This window comes from Rhagoletis pomonella, unplaced genomic scaffold (genome assembly GCF_013731165.1).
Source record: "Rhagoletis pomonella isolate Grant_MI unplaced genomic scaffold, Rhpom_1.0 Rhpom_scaffold_00006, whole genome shotgun sequence".
Taxonomy (NCBI): Eukaryota; Metazoa; Arthropoda; class Insecta; order Diptera; family Tephritidae; genus Rhagoletis; species Rhagoletis pomonella.
In genome coordinates this window covers 76,431,587-76,457,632 of record NW_023458560.1, presented here as the reverse complement: position 1 = coordinate 76,457,632, position 26,046 = coordinate 76,431,587, and the positions used below count along the sequence as shown (strand labels likewise).

At 34.3% G+C, this 26,046-nt stretch overlaps 1 protein-coding gene and 1 pseudogene across 1 annotated transcript in view; one reads left to right on the top strand and one right to left on the bottom strand.

The window, feature by feature from the left end:
• The window catches only part of LOC118742119 (nitric oxide synthase-like), a gene marked incomplete in the record, with an annotated part of 128,905 nt that overhangs the window by 49,413 nt on the left and 53,446 nt on the right, over positions 1-26,046 (bottom strand). Inside the window, 5 exon segments of the mRNA XM_036474080.1 lie at positions 2,480-2,661; positions 5,616-5,790; positions 7,445-7,584; positions 10,289-10,430; positions 20,805-20,896. Coding sequence (XP_036329973.1) covers positions 2,480-2,661; positions 5,616-5,790; positions 7,445-7,584; positions 10,289-10,430; positions 20,805-20,896 — 731 coding nt within the window.
• On the top strand, positions 13,556-17,523 carry LOC118741325 (annotated as a pseudogene).

Sequence of the window (26,046 nt, the reverse complement as noted above, 5' to 3'; positions counted from 1 at the left end):
GATTAAAAAGAAACTATTTGGAAATTTGCAACAAAAATTACACAGTGCACTGTTCGACTACAAAACTCGGCGCTGCCTGAATATCATTGAAAAATATTAATGTTGGTAAATTCGCTGCCCACTTGAGGAAGCCTTACCCATTTATTACTTTGAACTACCATAACAAAACCGCGCATCGATTCACGTCAGAGACATTTTTTTTTTCTTTCAGTATATATTAGTATATAGACATTAGTGCAAAACAAAGTAATAACAATGGAAAATGATTACTGCGAGTTAGCGGAATGGAAACGCAAATTGTATTATTGTCTTGTTGCTGTCTTTTTTTGGAATCCGGAAATGAAAACAAACAAATTCAGTAAGCGAAAGTTTATGTTGCGAAGCGGAATATTGAAACTAATAAAAATCAGCAAGCAACAAAACAAAGTAATCACAGTTTGATGTTTATGTTATTGCATTGAATCAGAGCCATCACATGTCAGGTGAAACGTCAAATGGAACACGTACGAGTATACACATAAATTCAAAAAGGACGCACATAAAAATGCGCATCAAATGTTTACGCACATACATACATATGTATGTATATATGAACATAGTATGCACTTGCAATGGTTTTATGAAGCAACGTAAAAAATTTAGAAAGAAAAACAACAACTGTAATGAATTTGTGCACCCAGCCGGAAAGAGCATGAAAACGAAGGATATATCGAAGTGAAAAAGTTCTTAATACGCCATATACGACATCGGATCCCTTTACTTGAATGCATTTTGTATCCCTTACATTGACATTTTCAAAGAGAAATTTTTTTTAAATGAGAGGCGTCACCATCAATGTAAAATGTTCTAACAACCTACTTGAAATTTTATTAAAGTTCAAAAATCATTTGATATCGGCACTACTTCATAGATCCCAGTCGGCAAAATTAGAAAAAATAGGCCTTTTGGGAGCCTTTAGTTCGTATATTTTGAAGTAATAGGCCCTCCGTGCTCGATTCTTTACTCTTTTTAATTTTGTATGGCATGGCCAGAGTTTGCAGGCCTTATGATTCAGCTTCCCTTAGAAGAGAAAAATTTACATGAAATAATAATAAAACAGTTTGAATTTAACTTTGCAGTAAACGCACCACCTTCTCGTCTGTCTACGAATGGCAGCGCTATTGGAATATCCTCTAATAAAGCTTCCAAAAAGAATAAGTTATTGAAAAATCCCTTCCTGAAGGTGTTCGTGTAGAAACGCTTCTCATTCCGCCGACTGGGATGTGGATGACTTGAAATTTTAAAATGTCTCAGTGGAGATTTCTCAACCGTATTCTTCGCAACTATGTCGCAGTTACACATACATACACAGTTACGCAAGCTCTTTACATTCTCCGACCTCTTGAAGAATTCCTAAATGTCAAGAAGAAAAGCCCCATGTGTTACCAAGCCTTGAAGGCCTTCTTGACCCTCTGATCCACTCTCGCCCCCCACGTGAGTTTACCGCTCCTAATAACTGCCACATTTTTGGTAATATTTTCTACCATTGGTGTTGACCAAAAAGGTATACTTATTGTACTTTCTTGTAAAAACTACCAAGTTGGTCTGCTTTGGATTTACTCTCCTTCTTTCTTCCCTCCTGACTAATAATAAATATCTTTAATAGGTCTAATCTGTACGTTACCGCTGATTTTGTAACCAGAAAATTTGATTACCAAAAAAATGTTACCACTTCTTGTCATCGCGATTCTAGGTGCGTTGGCAATTCAGCTTTGAAGAATTGTGGAAAAGCGCTCGCATTGCATATTTCACGATGCAAAATTTTGTTACCAACTTATGAGTTCGTAACAAAATTTACCGGTTACAAGAGTGCTAAGAAAGCGAAAAGGGTTTAAAAATTCATTTACCAGTTACAAAATTATTGTTACCAGCGCAGAATAGACCTCTAAATGTGATTGCGAGTATTTCGCTCATCGAGTTTAGACATCTGCCACAAATCATCAGTATGAATAAGATATTTTTATCGTAAACGTAATATAGGCCGTGATTTAGAGCCTTTTTGTATTTACAACACCTAATGGCCCAATTCATAGTCGATTTATAAAGCAGTTAAAATCTTCTTTATTTTTTATTCATTTGGGTGTTAGCCTTTGGGTAGTAATGTGGTTTTGTAATAATTAATTCGATAGAATTTTCTCATCAAAGAAAGAATTTGTCGTAAAATTGTATATTTATGTTTTCAATAAGAACGGGGAGGGACTTATATTCGGAAATCTATAAGCACGAAGCCTCGGCAATCTTGATGGTTCAAAACAAAACATGCATTGATAAAAAAAACAGCGAATCTACATATTTAGACACAAATAAATTACGAACTTGCAACCATTTTCTTCACTCCCTGTGGGTATTCAAAAATAAATGTATCCTAATAACAAAAGCAATAACTCAATAAAAAAGCAATTGGTTTACGCAGCTAAAGTGGCTTCTAAATATGGCTTACCGTAATTTTGATTCATTCTCAAAGTGTTTCATAAAACTCTCACTGGCCGTATGATGATCCACAATTGTAATGTTATGGCTCTGATATGAATGCAACACTGCTATATTTGCCTCAACCACAGCCTTATCCTTCCACAAGGAGGTGGGTGTGCGTGTATCCAGATTCATCTTCAACGCAATTGTCTGTAAGGAAAATGAGAAAAAAAACAATAAAGCGAATATTTTATTATAGCAAATCGTATAAGTTGTGTATTTATTTTGATTTATTGAGCAATTAAGCTGAAAATTGTATGGCAAAAGAAATACCAGAGGCATAATGAGGAATAAAGACAACGCACAGTGGTCCAAACGCTCAATCTAGCGGGAAAAAAATCATATCTTGGTTTTGCGAAGATGTATCGATGAGAAACTTTGCATGCTGAATGTTTACATCAAAATGGATGTTCTCATCAAAAATAAGAGCAATCGGTAAAATGGGTATCTCATAGTTGTAGCCAGAATAAAATTTGCTTGACTTTATAAAACGTTATGATTTATTGAGAAATAGTTTAAGTGTGTTAAAAAATATTAAATATCTATGTTTTGAATTCTTCAATCAGAATCTACACCACTTTCTGAATCGACTTCTGAGTGTGGAACTAGCCCGTCAGACGCGTCTGAAAGTAATGCTATTACTTCTTCAGATAAAGGCTCTGTACTGCTATAACGAAGAGAAGGCTTGGTTGAAAAAGATGATATAAGAGGATCCGATGATAAAAGTAGATAATGAAAGAGATCGTGCATTGTTTTTTCTCGCGACATTTTTCTTGTATGATTCTCTCGGATATTCCTGAAATCCTTATTTCGAGATTCCAAGGCTTCCTCGGATAACATTCCAATAGGCAGTGCAGCATATTGAATAATGTCTGCCCCATGCACTAGAACTTTGTGAACACTCGATGGCATATAATACCATGAATACAATTGTATGTACAGCTGTGCTGTCTGCATCGCATAATCTCGAAATGCCTCCACATTAATAGCAAAGCCACAGGACATAGTATTTAAAATTACTGCAAATCTCTTTATTAATTGTTCATCAACACCAGTTATTTCGGAAGCTAAAGCTGGTTGTTGAAAAAATCTTCTAGCCGTGTTGCCGTCATTCGTTGTGCCACATCCCGGCTTAGGAATATCAACCAGCAGGCCCATTTCTTTTTTCAGGCGATCAATAATAATTTTCTTTGTTGCCTCTATTGTTACTTTATCGGAGTCTCCTCTGCTTTGCCATCTTTGAACATTTAGCTTGTACGCAATATGAAGAACATATTCAAAACACCTTATCCAAGCGTGCAATGTTGACAAGCCATACTCATAAAGGTTTTCTTTTGGGTCAAATGTTTCTATTGCACTCAGGTTATTCATAAATTTTGGCGATGCTCCACAAATTCCACAACATTGTGAAGAAGAATTCGCGATTGTCGAGAATATTTTCCCATCAATCATTGTCAAATAAAAATTATGAGTGACATTAATTTGTTCATCTTCTTCAAAAATTTGAGTTGGACCTATCGCAGCTATTTGAGCTTTTTAAAGTGTAAGGTACTGGTTCCTTAAAAGAAAAGTTTAATTTTTTTTCATTGCGGACGCTTCTGACGGAGCAAACTTATAGATTTGACAATGTTTGCAGCATCTCTCTTTCCAGATTTATAGAGACTTACTCCAGCAGCAAACCCTAATTCTTCTGGCGACCAACTCTCCAATAAAGGTGCTACGTGCGTTCGCTTTGCTCTCTCGCTTTGATCGAAAAATTCTTTTAAAGGTCTTCCACGCTTAGATGTTGATGGTTCCTCTAATAATTCTTCTTCAAAAGTTGTCGAAGGTTTGGTTGGAACAACAAATATCTCATCTAACCAAACTTTATTTGAATTCTCAAACACAAGCTTTGTTCGATGGGCCTGCGTCCACTTTTTTTTCAAAATGGATATAAAAATATAAACAGATTGCCGCACATCTTTACTGTATTCATTATTTTCTTCACTTTGAACCCCGATATAATTGAAAATATATGCTAAAACAGCATTGCTTTTTTCTTTTTGCTGTTTCGTACTACACCAAACATTGTAAAGTTCCCTCCTTGTTATCGGCATTTTCCACTGTGAGCGAAAAAAAATCGTTTAGGCAAAAACTGGCAGCTGATTATGCAAACATTGAAAAGCTGATATAATTGCCTTGACAAAAATTCATTAACCACAGCATAAGTCGGATTAAGTTCTACCCAAAACTTTAATCGAATTTTAATATTGCAAAAATTGCCACGAGCTAGATACATGTGATACAACGAATTTTTATCTAAACAAATTACCACATTCAACCAATATTCATACACAGAAAGAATTACTAATATCTTCACCTTAATAATTTTTATCCACAGAAAATATCCACACTTTTTAAATTACTTGAAAACCACTCCACTTTTTCAAATAAAGATCAACTTTGCAATTAATATTGTATGAACAAACTAAACACCTGTTTTTCAAAGCATAAAGCGAAGCTATTTCAGCGAATTAAAACAAAACAAATATACCGTTATGCACTGTGGACACTTTCTAACTTATAATCAAACAAAATTGTTGTTTCCAAGATTTTCGAAAATTTTATTTTCTTCCAGCTAGATTGAGCATTGTGACCACTGTGCAACGGTGAAAACTTGTTGTCAACCTAGCAGCGGTAATGGTGATGTTACAATTTTGAACAATCGGAATACTCTGATCGAGCAGTATGGTTGAGAAGAGTAAAATAGGATATGAATGTATTGAAAATGAAGGTAACGTGAAGTGATATCGCCACATTTATGACTTGCCACTATTAACTCATTAAACCTTAAATTGAACCAAGAGGTAGTCAAATAGTGGCCAAGATAAACTAAGTCGGTAAGCTCAATGAACTTTGATGGACTTGGGCGAGTCTAAAATATTGACCAAAAATTGTCATCTTTCACATAGATTGTTTGTAGAGCATAATGAACTATATTTTTGCTATTACCAATCAAAATTCTAAAAAGCGGATTTTCGGCCCACGCTAGTATGTAGTACACGACTTTCCAACTCTAATGTCAACCTTTAAATTTGTTAGTAGTTCGCAACACTTTCACTCACCTCTAACATATTGCGTCGATTTGTGTCACACAAATTCCGACAACCAATTTCCGTTGACATATACCAACCGCTGAATGTAGTCGCTGTGAACTGGAGGCCACCAACGTCGAAGAGCATCGATGAGACTGCGGGCACGGCATACCAGCGGAGACCCAAAACCACAAACCACTCGAATCTGGTGGGAAAAGTAAACATATGTATGTATACAGGTATGTACATATGTATTTGTATTTGTATATGTAGTAAACTAAAATATGTATAGCAGTAGTATGCTTCCTCAGTAAACAATTGCAATTGATGGATGTGTAAACATCACCGTTACTCGAATAAACAAATAAAATACACATGCTCCAGTATATTTACGAATACATATATTTATCAAGTGCATATATCATTATTGTGTTTTATATGTACATATATAAATATTTAGGTTTGCCTAAAGCTAACAAATTCGCTCATACGCACACATACACCAATTTGTCTTTATGAATCTGTATCTGTCGAAATTGCGAGGCAAACATTATTCAAATAATATTTATCTTTTACTGAGCGGTCGATTTATTTGACTCAACTGGAAAACCGCCAAACCAACTATTGCGGTATTGCAAAAGGCTACTGTGCGATGTGCGTTGAGTCAAAAGGCAAACCAAACGATTTGTTAAGATACTAAGTTCAATGCGGATAACTTCAATCTTTAAGTTGAGTTATTTAGGCAGCCCACAAATTGACTAAGGTTGACTGCAGTGCACAGCTTTAACTGCAAGTTTAATATTTGTATATATTTATGGTCTGACTTTATTTTTATCTCTTCTTTTTTTAAAAGGTAATGATCTACTTATTTGCACAAATTTCTCACATTTTTGTGGTTTGGAGATTTTATGTGCTGTATGTAATATTAATCAAAGTTACAATCCAATATTTTCTTTGCACATAGATATGCACACCTCTATGGAATATATAGGAATTGTAGTAGGCCGGAAACCCCAAATCGACTTTTCAACCACTTAAGCAGGGATCACACGATTTGTACATTTGTAAAGATTTGTCCATTTTCACCGTTACAGAGTGGTATTGTTTGGAAAGCTTTTACTAAGCTGCACTCATTATCGTGTGACTGCCAAACGTACAAATGTAGAAATCGTGTGATCCCTGCTTAAGTGGTTGAAAAGTTGATTTGGGCTCCTCATCTGCTTGGACTGCTTTCAGTAGAATTGTAGCAATGAATAACAATTGCGCCTAAAACTATGCAACCTAAAAAGCCTACATACTTTTTCTGCCATAGGCTGAAAAAATTTACTATGGTATGGTGAGTTTTGTAGTGCCAAATGCAAAGTAAAATTTTGACAGTTGAAAAACCAAACAAACGCTCGTGCAAAAGCTCTTCGTCACAAGCACATTTCGTTTCGTAATTCGATATACGAGACGAGCAGTAGGTTCACGACTGTTAGAATCCAAAAGATGCATGTTTACGTGACGATTTGCTCATTAACGACTGTTACGATTCCAGCCCTGATTTTCGTTTGAAAGTTTCAATGCCTAAAGCTAATCAGACTCATGTGGTCTCTAGAATCCTACGTCAAATCAAACTAGACTGCTTTTCTATGAATCTATGCCCATCTAAGCTCAACCATGTTGTTAAAATAGAATATCAGAACATGCATATCTGGAATACTAATATGAGCTTAACTTAAAACATTTCGTTACAACGGGTTTAAACCAACACGAACACGCATTTCCACACACACACAGAAATTAAATGCATTTCATGAAAATTTCCATTTACGAAATTATTATTTTTTATTTTTTTAATATTAGAAAAAAAAACTTACTTTGGATGACTTAAGGGTACTTCCAATATTAATTCTGGTGGATAATCAAAATAGTCCGGATCATGACCATTCGCTGACACAACCAACGGCAATATATCCCATTCTGTGCCCTTGCCCTTCCAGCCCAATTTGAGGCAAACCTGAAATGAAATAGCAAGCCAAAATATTCAAATAAATAGTTCAACACACATAAAAACTAGTTCAGGAGGAATTAAAGGCACCAACTGTAAAATATGCAAAACCCCTAAATACGCACACATAACCAAACACAACCAAACACATGTACCTGAGCATGTCTGTTAGTGATGACAAATCAAAAAGCCAAATAAAATGTCAATGGCAACCCAAAATTCCTAACAATACCAAATATCGAATTCGCCAGTGAAGCCGCGACCGCTCTAACTGACCAACGTTCGGTCAAATTTGAGCCTGCACCTAAACGGCTTTTATGCTAAATTTAAATAAATATCTAAAATCTCTTTGTTGTTGCACGTAATGCGTTAGGTAAACACCAACGGCTATGTTTGTCCGGTGTTAGAAACAACAAGCGGAAGCTGAAGCATAGAACGCTGCTGCAGATTAGATGGAAATGTTTCCATTAAATGTTTGTACATTCGTATATATGTATGTATATAGTATGCATGTGTGTAAATGTGTTTTACAAGGACATAAATTGAAAGCTGTCCGTTAGCACGAGTGTAGATTTAATGTAAACCGAAGTGAGTTGTATGCCTTAGCGTATGAGCAGTCATGACGTGACATGGTGTCATTGAGAGAGGAATAGCAATTATGCTTGTATGAATGAATAGGGGTATTCTCTAAATCTTGCAAAGCCCTTGCATGGTGCACAGATTGCACGGATTGCACGGTAAAAACCGGTTTTCGTATGGGACAGCTTTGCAAACCGTGCAATCCGTGCACCATGCAAGGGCTTTGCAAGACTCAGAGAATACCCCTAATGTTTTTAATATGTACATTGTCGTTTGAGCATCTACATACATACATACATCCATACATACCCTGCCGTGCGCAAGTGTCCCCATGAAATAAAGTTACTAGTTCAGAGATAGTATCTACCAGAACAAGACATGGACTGGTTGCTTTGTTATGCGATGAGGGACACTGGATACTTAAACAACGCAAAGATTTCTGCTGGCAGACGAAGTGTAAAAAAATTCAAATCTAACCACGATTCGTTCATCTGTGCAAGCATCAACATGCACGAACAAGATATTGCGTTGTTATTGTTTAAGCAACATCGGCCCACGGGTCGCTCGGCTACAACAATCGTCAACGAACGAAATTTTTCGTTTAGTTTATCTCTGAACTGTCTACATTGAAATGCTTGTGGGGCAACTGATAACAGATAACTTAGAAAAAATTTTTAGGTAGAAAATTTCCGCGTTATCCGTGCCATTGAAACAGCCAAATCCGTTTTATATCCACCCCATAGTTACCAAACTAAATAAACTAGGAGTGCCTGGCACTCTCGAAACTCGACCGTTTTTCTATTTTAAAGTTCTCGAAGACCTTGGCACTCTTTGATCTGCGGAAAAATTACCATGAACTGGAGTCCTCTTCAACCGATTTTTTAAACCATAAAAACTCCCCTAGAAGAAGCAAATTCGTCTTAAAAAACTTTTCGTGTTCATATATATACATTAGGGAGGTGCATATCTGTACATTAGGCTGATCCAAAATAAGTAAATTCGGATTTTTAATGCCCTAGAATTTTTCTAAAAATATTCGAAAAAATATACCCCTATTTTTATTTTGAAATCAAAAAGTATTTAGAGGTCGCTAAAAGCGCTCAAAGTTTTCCGTGCATTTTAGATGGGGAAAAAACACTTTTCGTAGAAATGGTATAGAGTTCTTGAAAATCAATATTTTTCGATTGGAAAACTCAGTTTCTCTTTGAACGACCTCTAAATATATTTTTATTTCAAAATACGAAAATTGGCGTATATTTTTTTCGGTATAGAATAATTCCAGGGAGTGAGGACATAAAAATTGCCACTTTTCTTTTTCACATGCATTTTTGGACCACCCTAATATGCATACGTCTTCGTCGTCATATCGGTTTAGCCTCGTCTTCATATTCATACACTCCGTATGCGTCTTCGTATTCTCATTCATTTCCTCTCCGTCATTCGTCTTGGTTTTGGCCTCCGTACTCGTGTCCGTCATCATATATGTACACATGTATGTACGCCCTCGTATGTTTGTCTTCTAATTCGCCTCCGTATTTGTCTCCGTTGTTGTTTTAACAGCATACAAATTCCCCGACTGTCGTGGGAATGTATTGTCTTCATATTCGTCGGTTGCTCCTAATATTAATATTTGTCTTCGTTTGAAACCATAACAACTCTCATCAGGTTTAGACTTTTAAAATATATGATTCCTGTCTAGGCGTATTCACCTAAGAATATCTCACGGGTATAATGTAATGTAAATTCTTGCCAAAATGTTCACACGAAGAGGCCGAACAAATGCCGAACACATTGAGCTCTATTTTTGAAAAGATTTTATGATAGAGAATTGTAGCAAAGCAATCTAAAGTTCATCTAGTACGAAGTGAATTGTGCGGGTGAGCACCCAGCTATAGTACATAGACGGCTCCAAAGCAGGCATATGCCAGTGGGCCGTGACCAAGGGAACATTCTGTATTACCGTAGTTAGAGCATTCTTAACTTTCTAGCCACAGTCATGCAGCAATTTAAAAAAAAAATATAGTAGATAGTAAAAATTTATTAAAATAAAAGTAATGAGAAAATTGTGCAATGGACCATGAACCACTTACATGCCTATATTCTTACAATATGTATGTAAATTTGTCTGACTCACCTCAGTAAACTCAGCATTCATAGGATCCCCAATAATTTTACCATCCGGCTGCTTATATCCAGCATAGGAGATGAGTTGACTATTCCAAATGCGATAATCGTGACGTCCATCTGTGCGCTGCGGAAATATCGTAATTGCCGATCTGTAGAACCAAATACAAACAAACAAAACAAATTTGCAAATCTCAAACAGGGAAATCCGTTACAAAACACGATAAAGCGAATGCCTCGGCAGACAAACGTACAAAAAGGAAGTGAGAATATACATAAATAAATATAAGGAGAGAAAAGTGGTAAATATAATTTTGAGCACAGTAAATAAAGCAATACAATAAATAAGAAAAAGTTGACATTTGCAAAAAAACCGATGTAATAAAGGAAACCAAATTTGTTGCAAACTTTTTTTTATTGTTGCAGAAGTTCAGAAAGTTTTATTGAAAATAAAGATTAACCAACAAATGTCACTAGTTGATTGTATTTACGCTATTTTGTGTCCATTTTTACATTTGTATTTATCTATTCAAATATGTGCCGGCATTTTTGTGTTGTCCACCATTTAAGCGCAAATCACAAGGCAGAAGATTAGGAAAAAAACTTACAGTAACAATTCCAAACACTTTCGCCTGCAAAGTGTTAAATCGAAATTGAATACACAATCTCGTAGTTATTTACTTTAGTTTTTCTCTTTTTTATTCGATTGCTACTTTTTCTCGTTTGACTTTCCCTCGACGTTTATTTGGTCAGATATGCAAATGTCAAAGCTTTTCTAATTTTCCGTGTCCTTTTTCCCAATACTTTCCTTTTACCCTGCATACCAGTTAGGTTTTTTTGTGTTTTGCAGTGGAAAAACTATGCAAACTTTTCAAAACGCCTCTTCAGTGACGGTGATTTATTGTCCTGAACTAAACAGATTTTTGTGTGTATGTATGTAAGTACATATTTGGGAATGTATGTTACTTATATAATGTGTATGTTTAACCTTTGTGAAATGAATAAATTTCGATCATTAAATACGACCAATGTGTATGTAACACCTAAATAAATATTTAATGTGCCAAATAAACCGTTTCTTTAAGCTGTTCAAGTTGTCGAAGGTGTGGTCCTCTAGAAATTAAGAATTTTGCACAAAAACTAAAAAGAAAATCAGCAAAGTTTCATCAAAATTTCACCAATTTTATTCAGAATTATTCCGGGACCGAAATAACAGTTATTGATGAAAACGGTCATTGAGAATTCACTATGAAGGAAATTTTCTACAACTATTTAAGTGATTCATACTAATCGATTTCTTTTTTCAGTGATAAACAAATTTGAAAATAAATTTTTACAATTCAAAAACAATTCAAAAAACAATTATTTTTGATTTTTATTTTATATATCCAAAATAACAATTATTTTTGATATTTATCTAAATAATCTGCAAATACCCGTTACACTGACTTTAACTTTTAAAGGTCGTCAGTATAAATCAGTCACTGACTTTTATTTATAAGTATGACCTAAAAAATAAAAGTGAGTGACTGGTTTACATTGATGACGTTTAAAAGTGAAAGTAACTGACTGATTGATGAGTTTCATAAATAAAGGTGTTCAATAACTGTTATCTAAGGCATGATAATATTATGATAGTACTGCGATACTAGTAAATCAAAAATAAATGTTATTAGCAGATTATTTAGAAAAAAAATGTCAAGAATAACTGTTATTTTGGATTTATGTAATACAAATCAGAAATAACTGTTATCCAAGAAGTAATTAAATAAAAGTCAAAAATTAAATGAGAAACCGAAAGTTCGATATTGAGAGCCTTGACAAACTCTGTGTACTTTGTCATAAAGCAGTGGCCAAAGCGAGCGCGATACAACGCATGTATGCAAATGTTTTACCCATCTCTTCGACTCGTTAGGATAGGAATCGCAAAAGAGGTTGCAGGTTTTTTTGAGCTTCGTTTACATAGTTGCATGTACTTTTTTAAGATCCCTTTCTCGCGCATTTGTCTGCTTCCCGTAATACCACTGCGACCCAATAGAGAATGGCTCTACGCTGACATAGATATTGTGAGCTTTTTCGGCATTCGCGAACGCATATCGGGTCATTACTAACCCAAAGGTCCTGATAGCAAATTGACTGAGTACATTTTCAGTAGACATACATAGTTACATGCATGCTTATGTATCTCAGATTGGAATTCGCTGCAGTATAAGTTCGCTAAGAAATCATTCTAGATGATTTTCCAAGAAAGGAAGGAAAGAGAAAGAGTCTGAAATACTTTAACAAAATAAGGCTTCTATCTGCAAAGAATCTCCTAAAGTAAATTATTATCACTTCTCGGTTATATTCCATGCATGATACCTAAATTCGTCATAAACTATATTTGCCTTTTTGTTTTTTTTATGGTACGATGAAAATTATATAGGCAAGTTCTCCCCGATAATTCTCAATTAGATTAGACAAAGTGGGGGTAAAGAAAAAATTCACCGGAAGAATTAATCTGTAAATTCTCCTGCGCTTTAATTCAGTAATTTCATTTTACCGCTCATATGACAATTGTAAATATGAATTATAGTCTGTTCGAATAGATCTCCAGTAAAATTTATACAGCAGAAACTTCCAGGAGAGTAACAAACGATTCACTATCAAATTGGAAAATATGCTAAAAATTAATCGAACGAAAAATCAGCAAAAACTTGCAAATATAAAGTAAAGTTGAACGCAATTTTGTTTACACACAAAAGCATAAACAAACACATGAAAAGAATATAAATTAATAGTTTGCCTAAATCAATTTGATACGCAAACGAAAAAAATTTATCAAATTCTGCTTTTTCCCAAACAAACAAGTTAAGTATGTATATCGGTAACTTATTAAAGTCATAAAAAAATTCATTATTTTTAACAATTGCAGACAGATGACTTTGATCAGATATTTTTCTTGCTGGCAGTTGGCTGCTAGTTAAACTTTTTCCAAGTGAACCGTCACTTTACTCTCTCAATTTCCCCTTTTTTTGCATGTAGTTTGCGTACGCGATCTATCAATAATTATCAGGTTATTAAGCAGACTATTTTAGATCTGTATTCATTGAAATAAACATTCCTTATTAGGCACTTTGCAAATTATTCGAATTTCAAATTTTAAATGGTGCCTTGACTTCACAGAGTGCCAGCGACAGCTGTTGACGACAGCTGACTGTCATTTAGCTCTATCAGTGCTGCCAAGTTTGACATAGAAGCTTTGCATTTTGACAGCGTCTCTAATGATAATTTGCTTCACAGCTGATTTGTCAATTGATCGACGAGCGTGCAAGCAGTCGCCAACAAGTAGCGGGCATTAAAGTGGTAGTATTTGTAAGAAATAATTCATTGTTGTATTACAATTTAAAGAGAGTAAAGGTGGAATAAAGTTGTGTTACCTATTTAGGAAACTCTGTCTTGTAAATGTGATGGAGTTCAAAATGAATAAAAGGCATAACTTTTACTCCCTTAAACTACTGTTGATTTTCTAAATAATTGTATACATATATACATACATATGTATGCATATAGTTGGACTTGATGTTATACAGAATTTCTTGTATGAAAAAGATAGAGTTGTGTCAAAATATGTCGAGAAATTTTGGCGTCAAAATACGTTCTTTCCAGTCCAACCTGGACCGGATCCGGTAACTAGAGAATAAACGAAAATATCCAGAAGTGTTGAGAAATACTAGCTGATTCAAGTAGTTTTTATTATCGACACTTAAATGCTAACACTTGGAAATTGAATTTGGTTTTCACAAATTTTATTGTATTAATCAAAAAGTACATGTAAACACAGAACAGCTGAAGTGCGGGCTGTTTCGGGCAGGAAGAAGAACACACTTACTATCCAATACGTTCCAATTTTACAACGCTTTCTTTGCTCTCTATTACTCATCTTGACTGTTACGTTGCGTACGGGAAAAAACCTAATATGACATAGTGAAAACCAGTCTAAAAACTTTGCAAGTTTCATGATCAGCTAAGTTTCATATCTACTAATGATTAAACAGAATTTCATGCCTTATCTTATATTTAAAAAGGTTTGTCGATTACTTCAATTACAAAAACCCCAAAAGCAGTCACCTTATTAGTACTTATCCTTATTAATGCTTTTTTCGATATAAAAAATAAAAAGTCGTTAGAATTTCATTGTTGAGAGTTTTCTGCTGAAAGAATATGCAAATACACCTAATCATGATAAAAACATTACATTATGATTATATCATGCACTTAATATCAAAAATTAAAATTTCAGAATTAACACTTCTTTCATGTATATGGGTCATTTCCAAACAAAGTGCTATTTTTTTGTCCCCCCTTTTTAAATTTTTTAAAGCTTTTCTAAGCCGTTTTGTTGTACTCCATATAAAAATATTTGTCCCCGCTCAGTTTATTCGATAATCAACATGAAAAAAAAGTTTAAAAAAGAAACAATGAAAAAGGCGTAACTTTTTGTGAATGACCATCTTACTTTTAGTTGTTATATTCAATTTTTGCCGGAAAATTTTTATCAACAAAAGCGTGGATTTCTATTATAATAGTGTCGCTCCGAATTTTCCAGAATGTCACTTTTTTTTTAATTTTGCCGTGATATTAACATTTGTGGTTTTGCTTGTCTTAATGAAAACAATTATTTTGTGTTTTTAAGTGAATTTATCAATGCACCATGTAAAGTTAGGCTAAATATTTCTGGAATTTCACCCAGTTTTGTATGCAAAAAACACTTAAAATAAGACAATTACTAGTATATGTTTATTGCTTCAGGGGTTTCAGTGATTTCCCTGATTTTATGGTTTCGTGAAATAAGACTCTTAGGAACTAAAAAATTTTAATATTTCCAGAATGTCACTTTTGGGTGCAAAAGGATTATTTATTTAAAAAGCTTATTTCTTCATTAGCTAATAAATGAGTTTTAAAGTGATTTGCAAATTTGCATTTAATGTTAAAGATCAGTACAATTCTTATCGGTAAGTATACTTTTTTCTAACTGTTTTTAAGCCTGCGCACCCAACGCGATAGCGATAGAGATAGCGATAGCGATAGAAATCGAACGCAACACGTGTTTTCAAAGCGTACACAAAATAGACTATATCGTGGAAAAATTAATTTTTTGTGTAAAAAATCATCCAATTTTATATGTGAGACCATGAGATCAGATGTGACCTAACCCATATTAAATGAAATAAATTTTAAAATAAAAGTCGCTTATTCTTTAATCAGAGCTACATAACGCTATCAGTATCGCAAACGCATTGGTGTGCGCTTAGCATCATACTTTAGCTTACTTTAAAAAAAAAGTGGCATTGTGGAAAATATTTTACAAAAATGCAAAAATAAGAAAAATAATTTTTGAAGAGCCTGAAAGCACGTCAGTAAACGATTTCAGAGGATAAATTTATCAGTCTTAAAAAAAATATAAAAAATTCCTGCCATGTACACTTTGTGTGGAAATCACCCATACACCAATTTATACGAACAATTTTCCACCTTTGTTCTCAACATGACTGTTCTAGGGTATGACAAACACGCCCTGACAGCTTTAGATTCGCCTTGTTTCAATTCATTTATCTTCATATTTCTTATCGGCAGAGATAAAATGCTGACAGCAATAACGGTACAACTACAAGCTGAACGAAATTGTGTGCTCACTAGCCTTTACCGCCAAAAGCAAGCGCGAAATTTTTCAAAACAATTTAGTAGCAGAGCATTCGAAAGAAAGCATGTACAAACCGTTAGATGTTTTCGGCTTCCAGAGAAAACTTTACAACTCAAAAATACAATTTGTAGAAATGCAAGCACTTATCTGAAGAAAAATTTTTCCAAAAGTGTTATTGAAGATGCTACTTTGGACTTTGTAAGTAGCGATTAAAAGATCTGAAGATCAAGCTGATATAAATTCCCCTCATTCTTCCCTTTTCCAGACAGGCATGGCGCGAAAATACAATTATCCTGTGGAGGAGCATACAGTTCACACCTCAGACGGGTATGTCCTGCAACTGCATCGATTGGCGCAACCACATGGCAAACCAGTGTTCCTTATGCATGGCCTATTGGATAGTTCGGATACTTGGATTATACAGGGACCAAAGGCAGGACTAGTTTTGCAATTTGAAGTGCAAAGTTACTTTGAAATTTACCAACAACATTTCTCTTTACACCAGGCTACTACCTTCACGATCAGGGCTATGATGTTTGGCTGGGAAATGCGCGCGGCAATTTTTACTCACGCAATCATCTTGAAAGGTGTCCCACAAAATCTGCCTTTTGGGACTTCTCTTGGCATGAAATAGGCTGTAATGATTTGCCCGCCATGATAGACTATGTGCTGGAGAAGACGGCACACAGGCAGTTAGCTTACTTCGGCCATTCACAGGTGAGTAATTCCGCGTAAATTATCTTAATCGATCATTTTGTTTGCTTAGAAATGTTTTCGCTAACAACTCTAACTGCCTAGGGCACCACGGTTTTCTTTGTTATGTATGGCCTCCATGCGGCCAGAGTACAACTCGAAGGTATGTCTTATGAGCGCTCTAGCGCCAGTCGCCTATATGTCACAAATGAAAACGCCGATGGAAGCTTTTATACGCTCTTTAGCTTTTCTCCGCGAAGATTCGGCCTTTGAGATCCTACCACGCAACAACTCATGGAAATTTCTTTTCAGTACGAAGACTACTGAGAGCTGGTTTGTTAAATTCATGTACGACTACTTGGGCGGACACGATGGAATGTGGAATCCAGTAAGCTTTAGAGTGACATTTTTGAATGATTTCAACTTGAGCTAATTCTCTTCTTACTCTTCATCAGGCCCGTTTGCCGGCTATTGCGGCACATTCCTCTAGCGGTGCTAGCATTAAACAATTGAGGCATTATTTTCAACTCAAAGACTCGATGAATTTTTATCAATATGACTATGGTAAGGAGCGCAATATTGAGCGCTATGGCAGTGCAGAGCCACCTCTGTATGCCTTAGAGAAGATAACTGCGCCTATAGCTCTTTATTACGCTCAAAATGATCCACTAAGTGCCATAGCAGATGTGCGCACTTTAATCGCTGAGCTGCCGAATGTGTTCAAGGATCACATGTTTCCCGATAAGCAGTGGGGCCATGTTTCGATGTTGTGGGGTGATTGTGCGCGGAGCTTGGCCCATAAACATATGGTAGAGATTTTACGAAGATGTGAATGATAATATTTGAATAATAAGAGTGAAATAAATTAATATCTTTTTAAAGGAGTTTCCCTTGCGGGTGATGGGACGATAGACCACTTGATTTTATGATATGGATATAATGTTATTCAAAGTTACACCAGATACTAACTGCATGCGAAGTGTATTTGTGTAGAATTTTTAGGCCCAGCGGTTTTGATCGGTCTCTAGCCACTTTCGAGGTAGCACTAACCAAATTTATAGTATTCCTCGTGTGCCGATTGGCCACGTGTGCCGAGATCTATTCAAAGAAGCCTGCCATCTTTCAGCACTCTTGTCTTGGCCTGGTATGAGGCATCTTTGTAATACATTTATCATATGGGTATGTACCAAAAACTTCGAGAAAGATAAGGAATCTAAATCGATCACAGGCAAAGCAGTTCAGGCAGATTGGTCTTTCCACCTTTATCCTTAGGGCACTTGAAGGACTAATCAATAGGGCTGATCCTATTTGCATATTCAAATATTCAGATATCGTTAATCGGATTCTAACCCATGGGGAAAGTCCATAGACACGCAAGCCTGGGTATTTCCGCGGCTCGCAGGAGTAGCTGAACTTAATATTTCCCTGAAACCGCTATAAATTTTCGCCCTCTGACTTAGGATAGCCAAAATGTTGGAACCAAACCAAAAAAAGACGGAAAATCAAAATTAAAAGTGTTATTATGTTAATTTCGGAACAAGGACCACTATACAGTAGGGTGGATCTTAAAATATATAACCATCTTAATTTTTTGTGGAACACCCCCATATTTTGTTGTACATACTTACATAATAAGGACTACCACGAAAATTTCAAAATTATAAACAAATTTTTGTGGGTTTAAAAAAATTGAAGTTAAAAAAAATCGTAGAAATTTTGGTTTGAAATCTAATAAATTTTACATGTTTTTTTTTAATTAATTCATAGAAATGCATAGACTTGGGAATCAAAAGTTTTAAAAAAATTAAATTTTTTCATTACCAGACGCACATAGAAGTATTTGGGTAACAAAACTATCAACATTGAAAAAAATGTATTTAATCATATTATTTTGCATGCCATATTGACGGTAATTTGGCAAAACCACGAATGTATCTCCAAACACTCTCTAACAAGAAACTCTATCAATAGCAGGACATAATTTTTAATAATTTTTTCACTGAATAAAATGGTTTACAGCAAAAATGTTCTCTGGACGCCACTATCCACTATCCGAAAATCGATTTAATTTTTTTTTTTTGTATGGATACATTTTTCAGCATAAAAAAGTGATTACACTTAATGTCGCATATATTACGAAACAATTGAACAATCGTAATACGAAGTACGACAAATCAAAGCCAATGAAATTCGTCATAAGCTGTATATACATCACTTTTCGATAGATCTAATAGTTTTTTAGAAATTGATTAACAAAGAAATAAAAAAAACAGTCGTTATTCTTTTATTTTTCCCTGTTAAAGCTTGAACTTTTTAATGTTTTCATAAAAAAAACACAAAAAATCTGGAGTTAATAATTAATTTCATAGAAACTATCAGGCCTATCGAAAAGTGATGTATACACAGCTTCTTCTAACTGTTTAATTTTTGTGGATGGCTTTATTTTGTTTTTAGAGCGTGTGTGAATCGGTAACAAAGTTCGCCGCGAGAAAATTTACAATTTACAATTTAAACCAAGGCGAAGGTGATAGCAAGAGTACAAAAACAAAAATTTACATGTATTTTGTTTTTGCTTTGGCGGCATAAACTGTCAAAATCTGTAAGAGTGTGTGTAGAAAATCAAACAAAATTTTTCAATTTGATATCAGAAGCCGTGCGGCGAAACACATACACAAAATCAGCTGAGCTAGTAACACCACCTTATATAAATTTGCCTTGATTTAAACAATATATTGAATATTGAATTTTGAAAAACAATAAAATATTAGGAAATTGAGTTTCTGGTGGCAAAATTAAGAAGTATTATACTATTTGAAATGTTTCTTGTAAATAATATTCTTTAATGTTTCAGAAACTTTAAATGATTAAAATTAAATTGATTAAAAGCTTAAATTGATGAATTGCAATCAACGATGGTAGATGTTTTCTGAAAATATTTATTTCACTTCAATTTATAATATTTTATGCTGCGGTTGTCAAAAATTTACTGCTGTCAAAAAAGATTTCGTTTCACACAACAGATTGCGAAACTGTCTCACCAGTGTAAAAATATTATTCGCCAGCTTTCCCCAGAGAACGTTGTTACCGATTCACACACGCCCTTAGAACAAAATAAAGGGGTTGTCCCATGATGTAGATAAATATTTTACGGACCAGCCTACCATTCAGTTTCTGACAGAATGGCATATTCATCTACACTGATGGTTCAAATTTATAAAGCAAGGAGCAAGACCGCTTTATACTCGATCGACTTGTGGGTTTTTGAAAAATAAGATCAAAAATGCGGCATCGGCGATTACACGGAGGGGCCGGGCTGCATTGTCATCATTGGAAAAACTCAGCGTGGCTATTTTCTGGGTAGATGAAATCGGCAAAATAGAACGAAGCAAACCAGCTGATGAGATAGACAGGTCTCGCTATGAAATGTCAATAAACGAGGCAGACAACTCCACACAACCACCGTTTGGTGAATGTACTTCAACAAAGGTTGAATGAATAAATAAATGGCGTGTGGATTACGAGATCTCAAGGTCATTTTGGCCGCTGTTGAATGAGTAAAAGACAGGAATCTAACTATTTTTCTCCACACCCTGTAAGAACAGCTAAATCTAACGCCTCTTACTATTCGAAAAACAATGGTTCCTAACTCTAGACTTTATAGGCCGCGGTGCTTACATCTTTCATATATCTACATATCTAACTTCAAGTATCTGTCTAACTCTACACTTGCATTTCGTACACTTGCGGTTCGTATGTTCTTTTGCTTCCCGTGAATACTATTTGTATTACACACACTGTTGTACATTTGTGTTTATTCAAATGCCCAGAGGAGCTCAAAAACTTAACTCACATATTTTAATTCTAACTAAGTACCAACCAAAAACAAAATTTCGCCTGCCAAAACTTAAAATCAAAGCCATAAAAATGCAAAAATCATAATCGACGCTCAACGTAATCCACCGAAAACCAAAGCAAATTCCGATGAAGCCTTTGAAAGATAACAAAAGCTGTCTAGTCGTATAAGCTTTAAATTCCATAAGCATTGTGTAGACAGTCTATTGTGCAACCAAAGAGAGCAAACCAAGTAAAATCGAACAAAACAATAATAACGGATAATACTAATATTTATTTATTTGTTTGGTTGGCTCACCTGAGATTTCCTTTGTTAGTTGCATATTTAATGTGATTGCAAATGGCTTCGAACATGCCGCTCGTTGTGGTGACATAACGGCAATCGAATACCTTAAAGTAGAAGAAAATATATATGTAAACATCGGAAAATATGTTAAAAAGATGTATGTGCCGAGAGAGAAAGTTAGATTAAAGTCCCAGAGGGATGTGAGTAGAAAGTTGTTTGGACAATTGTTGCAATGTAATCAAGAATATTGGCTAGTTCATATAAAGTTCAGAAAATGGAATTAGAATGTTGAAATACATACATATATTTAATTTGATTGCCGCCCGAAAATAGTAATGCAATTCACCCCTTATTAGGGTTATTCGATGTCAACTCAGAACAAATACATACATACACAGATAAATATAAAGATTGTAGTACTTATTTATAGTTTTATTTTGTTGCCTCAATTTATCATATTTTTATTTTTTTTGCTAGTTTATATTACTTTACTCATTCTATTTTGCATTTGTTTCTATTTTGCCAGCGCCACGCTTGAAGGTCAACTATTTTTATCCTTTTTCATTGTGCCATAATTCAATTTTCCCAACACCCAGAGTGTAGTGGCGAATTTAGCCTACACACCTCCTACTCGTAGTAACTTTTGTCTTACGCTTTTGGGCAAAAATTCTTATTTTTCGTATGTACACATGTGTACGGCTGCATCAGTAGCTCTTCCTTGCCTTAGTTCAAAGCTCTTCCCTGCTTTGGTAACTACCTTCATTCAGCCACTTTCAAGGCTGCCAAGGCAATGCACATTTGTTTTACCAGTTGTTGTTGCCACATTTTTATTATGCCAGCATATAGCTTGAAGCCAAAGTACATATGTATGTACAGTTAGTTACAGAAGTATAAACCAAAACCATATAAACCAAACAACAATGCAGTCTTTCTGCAAAATTCGCAAAAATTCAACGAATTTCAAAAAATGCCCATCAAAATTTTAAACTTTTTAAACGAATTTTTCAGAATTTGGAGTACGCAGTTTTATAGCACGTTTAATTTCAGTACAGTTTAGTACATTTTTTCAATATAAGGCATGAAGAAAATCTATTTTAAAATACTTGAAATTTCGATGGGCATTTTTTTAAATTCGCTGAATTTTTGCGAATTTCGTAGAAATATTGCAACATTGATTTAAATGTTTGAGGTTGTGGAACGAGCTATATTTTAAATGAAAATTAAAGGAAAAATTTTACGAATACTTCTGTGAGTAACTGTAAATGTGTGGGCTTGCGTATTTTCATGTATAGCGGGGTTTAAAATAAAAACTGGATTTTAAAATAATTTATATTTCATTTCGATCAACAATTTCAAGTCGTACGATCGTATAAATTATTTTTATTTTTATTTTTTTTTTTTTTTTATTATCAACATGTTTACAAAACAAAAAGTTTCCCTCTGTTTTTAGACGCGCTGATTGCGAATCCGAGGTCTTTTAGTCTCGAATGTCAAGTAGGGATAAATTCATTGAATAAACTTGAAAATGCCGTACAATTCTTTCTAGATGACCTTGAAGAATCAAGGGATCCCCATTTCGGGATTCAGCTACAAAAAAAACCTGTGTACGATTGTATATGAATTTTTATGTTTATTCAATAAATTTTTCCCCATTTGGGGTCGCCCTTCGTCATATCTTTGGCATTGGCAGTCGGCTATTAAAGTATGATATAAAGGATGGTTTCGTCTCGTGGTCAGTTCTGATCAGCCTGACGTGTCACCCCTAATTCCAGTAAATAAACGCTAACCAAAAATCACTATTCTTTTGCTTAAGAAATATTTTGATTATTCCAGCATAACTATTAAAAAAAAAATATTTATTGCCACATGTAATCCTAGGTGTAACCGGAAAATTTAAAAAGGCGACCCCTAGGTTCGGAAAAAAAATGTTTTTCCAAATCGCTTACAAGAAGTCTATAGACTCAGGGATATACAGCGGACTTTTTTGTTTGCTTGTAAGGTGCGTATATGTGCGTATGTATGTATGTAGATACAAAATAAATTCAATTTTCGTCTCTCCTTCGTAAATGTATGTACATACTATATAGTTCAGACAGCAAAAACTCATTGCGGCCTCGGATACAGCGCAATGTATTTGAAATTCAAATAAAATTTTATTCGTAAAAATATACAGATTTATTCGTTTCTCGCTGTTTCAGCATTTGAAAACAGTAACTACCGTTCCAGCACTTCGAGTGATAATTTTAGGCCCACTCTCTTGCGCTGTTTTTTTTATATATTTTTCATATTTGTCCCTCCAACTCCTGTTTTCATGTCGCCGTATATTTTTTTTTACATTTGCAACTCTGCATACATTGACATTTGGGTGTAATTGTACATAGGTGTGAATTTTCCGTGTAATTCGTGCCAAATCTTTTATTTCATACCGAAATTATTCATACACACTTACACTCTTGCTTATGCGGAAGAGATCTGCATGTATCAAAGTATGTCCATTTGGGTGGTTCCAAAATGCTGTGAAAAAACTCGGAATTTTAGCACTCTCACCCCTAATAAAAAAAATATATGTACCACTGTTTTTTTTTTATGTCGAAATCAAAAAATATTTAGAGATCGCTCAAAGTATTCAAAGTTATTTATGTATTTTATATAAGAAAAATAGTATTTCAATATATTTCTCTTCAAGAGATTTCCAGTAATAAAACCCAACTATTTATTTCACGATTTATTAATACTAAAGATTGTTTATGAGCCCCCTTAATGTGATTTTTGGGGTGAAGGCATTAAAATTCCTACCTAACTTTTTTTTAGACCACCCTGTTGTGCATATATGTATATGTATGTATGCTGCCTGCTACGGCCACATTTAATTGACTTACAACAAACGCGACTTGCTTTGCAAATCGACGCCACCTTACGTACTAACGTTATTATTATTATTATTATTATTATTATTATTATTACTGCAAGATGATGCTGTGAATTCATTTAAATTTCTACGTTGCTTTTGATGTTTTCCTTTACCACCTGTCGACAATTTATTTGACATTCACACGGCATGCTTTTTTTGCGTCTGCACCTTACCGATTGACTGCTGTGCTGTGAATTTCAAAATTCATCACAAAAATTAACTTTGTACAGTTTCATTCTCCTTAAAAAAAGCAAGTGCGCCTGGGCCACACTGTAGAAGTGAAACTTACGTTACTTATCTATCTATACATACACACATCTGCTTTTGCTTAAGGTCATATTTTTTCGCTTTTTATCTATCAATGTAGATCCCTACCTCTACCACTCTAAATATCGATAACAAAATCGATAAATATCGATAACAAATTCGATAAATATCGATAACAAAATCGATAAATATCGATAACAAAATCGATAAATATCGATAACAAAATCTATAAATATCGATAACAAAATCGATAAATATCGAAAAAAATCGATAAATATCGAAAAAAATCGATATATATCGATAACAAAATCGATAAATATCGATAACAAAATTGATAAATATATCGCTAACAAAGTCGATAAATATCGATAACAAAATCGATAATTATCGATAACAAAATCGATGAATATCGATAACAAAATCGGTTAATATCGATAACAAAATCGGTTAATATCGATAACAAATCGCAGGAATAAGGTAAATCACAGGCAACCCTTGTTATGTATAGTAATCGAAAAAATAATCCGTAAAACAACATTTTTCACATTCGATAAGGCATTTTTTCCCCAGGGCGATGTCCTAAGAAAAGTGGGGCTTTCAATTTTGCATTACCTAGTATCGAGAAATTAATGTGTTTGAATATAAAATTGTTTGAACTTTTTGAATACATTAGAATGCTGATTACATAGTTAGCAGTATTATAATCGAGAACTCATAAGAAATACATTAGGGCTATTCGCGATCCGGTGCAAATGGCCTAGCATCATTGCATTGCAAATTTGTATTGCAAATTATTTGCAATACACAAACAAAATACACGCATTTGCATTTGTCATGGCTTGGCAAATTTGCAATACCGAAAATCCATAGCATAAAAATGCTATGCATTGCATTCATAAAGAAAACCAAAGCTGATGCACAAAAATTGTTTTGCAAAGGCTTTACCATGACAGTTTAATAAAGGTCACTCACAATCCATGGCATATTTCTGCAATTGCATAAATTTGTCAGCTCTTATGCACCGAATCGCGAATAGCCCTATTATATTATTTATCACGCATGTATGGCTTAGTGAGTGAAAGTGGGCTTTTCTGCCTACTACAACTCCGTTGAATAAAAATATTTTTAATCGACTTCACAAAAAGTAGAAGGTTATCAATTCGTCGGAATATTTTTCATTAGAAAACTTTCAATTACAAAAGGAGCAAATTTAACATACCACCAAAACTTTTGTTTATATTGCTAGAATTTGTATAGTTGTGTCATTTATTTTTTTGATCGCAAAACTCTGGTTATCTTCAGGAGACTTTCAATAATAATACCCAATTGTTTATCTAACCATTTTTTGTACTAACGATTTTTAATTGGTCCCCCCATTGAATTTTTCAAGGTGTTTGTGGGTTTTTGGCGGACCTATAAATTATAGTTTCGATAAAAAAAATGGTTAAATAAACAATTGAGTATTATTATTGAAAGTCTATTAGTATTGGGAATCTGTTACAGAGAAACCGAGCTATCCGATAGAAAAATATAGATTTTTAAGAATTCTATACCATTTCTACGAAAAGTTGTGTTTTCCCCATGGAAAATTTGGGCGCTTTGAGCGACCTCTGAATATTTTTTTATTTTAAAATAAAAATAAGAAATATGGGTATATTTTTTCGGTATAGAACAATCCTAGGGGGTGAGAGCATACAGATTCCGACCTTACTTTTTCACGTGTATTTTTGGACCACCCTAAATATGCATATGCATATGCATCTCTTTGCATATTTGAATAAAATTTTAATTTTGCGGTCGTACAATCTGCTATAATTCGAGCAACAAGTGGTCGGAAATGAATGTATGTATGTATATACATATACAAAATTTTAAGCAAAATTAATTTGATAAAAAGCAGTTTACATTTGCATTTTACACATATTCAGGAAAGCCCAAATTTTATGAATGTATAAAGTAATAATGCTAATATCCATTAAAAAAAAATTCTGAAAATATTGGTATTAAAATGGTTGCATGCAATAAAAATATTGAGACTATTTCTCGTCACTAAATTATTTATGAACCCGTTTGTGT